The following is a 6135-nucleotide window of genomic DNA, read 5'->3' on the forward strand; positions in this document are numbered from 1 at the left end:
GCAACAACACAACGGAGATTTTACAGCCAAAACTTCATTTTAATGTGGACTCTCTGCAGATCAGGCCCTCTTACAAAACTAACAGAGGGTCGTTTTGCCAGTGTCCTAGACCCTCTGCAGACCAGCTCATTAGAACCCATCACCTCCAACTTGAACTGAAGGCATCCATACCAAACTCCCCAGCCCTGGGCAGAAGCAGGGATGACCCCGAGGTGGTGCCAGCAGCACTGGCTACCAGACCCCACGGGGCCTTGCCTGTCTCAGGTATCCCTGGGTCCTCCCTGCTGGCCCAGCTGGCACTCCTGTAAAAGGACCAGCTGACCAGGGGCCATGGCTGCCCACCCCAGAAGATGGTGGGCTGGGGGTAGGAGCGGGAGCACGAGCACTGGTCCACGGAAGCCAGTGAAGTAGTTGTGATGCATCCATAATGCAGTTTACCTTTCTGGCCTGACTGGTGGGTAAGCTGTCATATCTTACAGCTGTCAGAAGTCTGTTCATGACCTTATTTGTCTTTTTAAATTATTTTATATTACCATTTCTACTAAAGTTTTGTTAAAATTTCAGGGGAATAAGGGAAATACACAGTGCTTAGAAACTGAAGTGTGTGATAATACCACGCAGTGTGTGTGAGCCTGCAAGAGGGGCAGTGCAGTGCCAGACTGCTGCTTTGGTCTCTGCTACTGACCAGTGGAAAATACTTGAAGAAAGCGTATAGAAATATGCATCAGTGTTCTTCTGGTCTACCTTTCTGGTTTTTACTGCTACATGATTTGGGGGCTGTTGATTCTGAGGTAGTGCTTGTGTGTTTCCATTTAACAGTTCTTGCTAGTCTTTCCCATCAGTTTGTCTAATTTTTTTGAGCCAATCACTGCTTTCAGCTACTACAATACCCTGGGACACTAAGCATGGAATATTACAAAGGATATGCAGCATTCAGGGGCTGTGGTGTGAAACCATGGGGAAAAACCCATCCTTGGGCCAGTAGAGGAGTTAGCTTGTTTATTCCCATCAAACTTTAGCAGAGCTTCATTTTGTCTGCATTGCAAATGCTCAAGGGAACCTTGTATCCTACTGTTACCTGCAGTGCTTTCAGTGCCACCATGCTACACAATCTTCCGTTTCCTTTTCATTAGTCACAATCTCTTTCTTGGAAATTATGTTTTCACAGCAAAAGTGAGAATAAGAAAGCAAACCTTGTGGTGGGCAACAGTTGGAACTTTCTTGAATCATGATGTACTTCCATAATAAGGTGAACATGAATAGTCACTTTAGAAACAAATGGAAGACTCTGTAGGGGTGTGGGTTTTTTCTCATTACTGGAGAAAATTGCTATGATCTGTTGCTGCCTGGCTCTAAGGCAGCCCTTCTGGCTGCGTGTAGCTGTGGGCTATAGTGACGGCCTGGTGCTGAATGCAGTATGAACACCTGGGTAATTTCCCTGTAATGCAGGAATAAGGTACAAAGGGAGTTGTCTGTCTTACTGGAATTAATCTATTCTATATGCTTTGGACAAATAAAAAAACAAGTTGCATGTTGTAACAGCTAGTTGTATGTCCATGGGAAGGAAACAGGCTCCATATGAAAAAGGAGAGCAAGTTTTCTACCTAATTATTTAAAGGGTTTTGTGGGTCTCTGAGATATGCATTGGTAAATATGAGCTGACACGTTTCTAGCAACCAAATTATAAATGAGTGGAAGACCTGAAAATGTCATTTTCTTCCTTAGAAGCACTTCAGGATTTTTCTTTTCTTTATCCTCTTATGCATTCATGTCTTCCCTTAGGCAAATGAATTCCTTTAAATGTTTGTCTCTTTGTTTCAATGTACTGTTTATCATATATAGGATATAATTTTTGACTCTTTTTTGAAGAGTCAGAGGAGATTTAATTTACTAATATTTTTATACATATAATGTGTATACATACCTTAAAATAACACAAAGTAGTAAACCAACCCTTTAAACTTGTTTCTGTGTATATCTAGACATTGCCTAACCAGTTGTGCGTATTGTGGTCTTTTTCATGATTAGGTAAGAAAAACTTCAAGATAATCCTAAGGAGTTCAGAAAAAGTGAAATAAGTGAACGTGTTAGGATGGTGATATCTTATTAGACAAAGTATTTGTCATCTCAGGGCGTGAGAACTATGTTACATCATGTAGCAGGGTAGGAGAAGTACTTGGACTGCTGTTGTTACCTCCTTTGCTCTTGGAGAGGGCTCTGGGGTGTCAAGTGTCCTGTTGGTTGAGAATGGCAAATCTTGTAATTTGTTTAGAGTCATTGGGAATTAATTTTTTGTTTGTTTTCCTAGAACTGTAACACAGTTAACTGTTTTCCTGGAACTGTAATGCAATTTACACTGAGTCACTTGGAAGCTGTATATACATTATCTGATCACTTCATACTAGTAAGGTCCAAAAGGAAGATCCCTGTGAAAGACCAGCTTAGCTGAGGCAAAAAAAAAAAAAAATCTGCTTTTTTTTTGTTGTTGTTTTCATGTTGACATCAAAGTTTGCTGTCCAAATTCACATTAAAATCTGTCATTGCTTAATCATAACTTCCCTGTGCACCTCAAGTTGTGGAAGAATTGGTGACAGGGACAGTTTTCAGAAACAATGTATCTGGTACAAGCTTGCAGGATAGAATGGAAGGAAATGATGGATACCTGGTGGATAGAGACCTGTGTCTGTATGTATACTTAGCTGGACCAAGAAACTTTCCTCTGTACAGGGCTTTCATGTTGGATGATTAGGGAAACTCTCAACTGTCACTGTGCCAGATGTATCTTGTCCTTGGAATGTAATTATTATGTACTTATCAATAAAACATATATTTGCTTGCTCAGTACAGCTTCCATGGTTGTGTTACCTTTGTGCAGTATGTCAGTCAGTAGCACAAAAATAATAGAAAAAACACCCTTCATCCCCAAGAATTAAATACTGTTCTGTGTTTTTAATCGTGTTCAGCTGTAAATGTTTTGGAACAGTATAAAATACTCACTAATGGTAGCACGCTAACTGTGGGAAAATATACATAAGTCATATTGAAGTCAATGTATTTAAATACAAATGTATGAACTTCCCTGAATCTGTATGCTTACCGTTAGCTGTTCTGAAATAAGATTATTTTTGTACTCCCAATGATGGATGAGTTTTACTTTAAAAAAAAAAAAAAAAAAAAAAAAAAAAAAAAAAAAACCCAAAAGAAAAAAAGTAAAGTTTGGGAATACTTTAAATATACAAACTGTATTATCTCCTTTTTTTTTTTTTAGCTGATTGCTGTTTATGATGAACAAGAAACACACCATAAGACTGATGGCACCAATGGCAATTTGACAGACAGAAATAGCCCAGATTCTTTTGAGACAGAGGTAGCAGCTCAGCTGGCTGCTTTTCAGCCGATCGGTGAGATTGAAGTGACTCCTTCTGCCCTAAAACTGGGTATGTATATCCTGTGTGGTTATTTTTTAATTTGTTGACCAGTATATAGTACTTTATTTCTTGTTTTGTTTTGTTTTCTGAGTATGTCTGTAGTCCAATTTAATGTATTTAAAGAATTTTTTAACATGCCATTGTTTGCTGGTGAAGACAATTCTAATGACAAAAGTTGGGCTTTTGAACAATTGTGATACTGAAGACTGCCACTGAGCATGTCATATTTGCACCTGAGCCTTGTATCCTGCTGTACATTAGACTCATCCATACGCCGGGGTTTCCTTTTTTTTCTTCCTTTCTTTGACTGGGTTGGTTGCTGACAGTCCTTCATTGTAACCTTCTGAAAGCAGAAGAGGTGAAACCTGTGTAAAAGTATTTTCAAATAAAAAGGCATTAAAAAAAAAAAACCAACCCAAACCCCAGCATTTTTGTTGAGGAACCTGGGTTCAATGAGTGTGGAACTGCTGTGTGCAAATACTTCTAGTGATTAGCTGAGCTACTCCTCTGTTCTGGGGGTGGGAGGTAGAAAGGAGGAGATGCTGGTTGCAAACAGTTCAGCTCTTAGCTTTTGAAGAAGTTGTGCAGCAGGGCCTGTTTGCCTGTGTGACTTTCAGGTGAGCAAACTGTGATTAGGAGAGGCTTCTGCTTAATTCCCTCTTATCAGAGGATAGTATGTGAAGTGCTGCAACTCTGGCCCTCTGTGTTTCTTCAGGGTGCCTGGAAGGCTAAGAGTTCAGACACTGGTTTCCAGTTATAAAGAGATAGAGGCTTGTATGTTGAACACAAAACAGTTTGAAATCCTTTCTCTTGGATCTAGAGCAGGCTAAGCTGTCTCGTCACCTAGATACCAGATATAGAAGCTTACAGAAACAGATTGAAGGTGAATCCTCTTACTGTCTGCCTGTAAAGCAGTAGTGCACTGACAGCATTTAGCAAATGAGTAATGCTCGGGAGAAGGCTTCTCTGCATTCCACCAGAGCTCATGGCCATTTCACCTCATATTCTGGAGTACTGCTGGCAGTTTCCTTATGGTGTGCAATAAAATTTGTGAGTATAAACAGGCGGGGTAAGGTTAGAAATACTAGCTTTAGCTGTGCTGATCTTATGGAGCAGTCTGATTACAACTTCAGAAATTGAATGGTCATGTGCCTGTTTGTTTTAATTAAATTTTAAAAGGGAAAAGCTGATTAACAAAAATAGTGAGCTAATATAAATTTCCAATAAAGCTCATTGGATGAGGCTGTGTAACTTAACTTCTAATGGTAGTCTGTGTTCATTTTTGTGCCTGATATAGAAAATATTGAAATTCAAGGTGTTTGAAAATGTTTAGATTCAAATTTCTGTGTTAATGGATCACTTCTGTTTTTTCTATGTTCTAGAATATAGAAAAATCTTTTTCTGTATTTAATGACACAGGGAAATTTCTCATACTAAAAACGTTGGGAAAATACTTATTCTTACCATAACTTGTATGTATTTGAGCTGTTTTGGTTTTGGTAGGCATGAGGTATGGAAAGGTTTGTGGCTAAAGGTTGAATGGTTTGCCACTTCATTTATTGCAGATTTTTAAATAATGCTGTGTATGCACATTTTAGCATGTTTCAGAAAATGGTGATTGTTCTCCATATACTTCTGAGCCATATTTAGAAAAAAACAACCGACAAATCAACAAATTATTGAAAGTGGTTTGTCTAGCATACTGTTGCGTGTACATTGAGGGTTGGAGAGAAGAGTATTTCAGCCTCCCACAACTTTGTGTAAAACAGTTAAATAGCTAACGCTCTTGAGCTCACTAGGTGGCTACTAGGTAGTTCAGTTCTCATAGCATTTATGGAATCCTTCTACAGAGTGTAAAGGAGATGAAATGTAATGTGAGAAGAGTCCTGAAGGATAAAGGAGTCCAGGAAGGCTGGATGTTCCTTAAGACCAAAACCTTTAAGGTGTAAGAACAAGCCGTCCTGGTGTGCCGTAAGACAAACCAGTGGGGAAGACGACCAGCTTGCATAAACAGAGACCTTTGTCTGGAAATGGGAAGAAAAGGAGAATCTATGGCTCTTGGAAAGAAGGGTCAGGCCGCTCAGGAAGACTAAGGATTTTGTGAGCCTGTGCAGGGAGAAAATTAGAAAGGCAAAAGCCCAACTAGAACTTAGTCTGGCTACTGCCATAACAGACAGAAAGAAGTATTTTTATAAATACATTAACAGCAAAAGGAGAGCTGAGGAGAATCGCCATCCTTTGCTGGATGCAGTGGGGAAACATAGTGACCCAGTATAAAGAAAAGGCTGAGGTACTGAATGCCTTTGCCTCATTCTTTGATAGTAACACCAGCTGTTCTCTAAGTGCCCAGCTCCTGGAACTGGAAGATAAGAGACATGAAGTGAAATGAAGCCCCCATAATTCATGAGGAAATGGTCAGTGAGCTATTGTACTGCTTAGACATGCACAAGTCTATGGAGCCGGATGGGATGAGGTGCTCACCAATCCACTTGCCATTATTTACCAGCAGTCCTGGCTAACCAGGGAGGTACCAATTGACTGGAGGTTGGCCAATGTGACACCCATCTACAAGAAGGGCCAGAAGGAGGATCCAGGGAACTACAGGCCTGTCAGTCTGACCTCAGTGCCGGGGAAGGTTATGGAGCAGATCATCTTGGATGCCATCATGTAGCATGAACAGGACAACTGGGTGATCAGGCCCAGTCAG

General features: G+C 40.2%; 1 protein-coding gene across 1 annotated transcript in view; it reads left to right on the plus strand.

Moving 5' to 3' along the window:
• Positions 1-3268: 3268 nt before the first annotated feature.
• The window catches only part of PARD3B (par-3 family cell polarity regulator beta), a gene marked incomplete at both ends in the record, with an annotated part of 80004 nt that continues 77137 nt past the window's right edge, over positions 3269-6135 (plus strand). The window contains one exon of the mRNA XM_010135877.1: positions 3269-3437. Coding sequence (XP_010134179.1) covers positions 3269-3437 — 169 coding nt within the window. The remainder of the gene's footprint in view (positions 3438-6135) is intronic.

The sequence above is a fragment of the Buceros rhinoceros genome, unplaced genomic scaffold, assembly GCF_000710305.1.
Source record: "Buceros rhinoceros silvestris isolate BGI_N320 unplaced genomic scaffold, ASM71030v1 scaffold6835, whole genome shotgun sequence".
In the NCBI taxonomy this organism is placed as follows: domain Eukaryota; kingdom Metazoa; phylum Chordata; class Aves; order Bucerotiformes; family Bucerotidae; genus Buceros; species Buceros rhinoceros.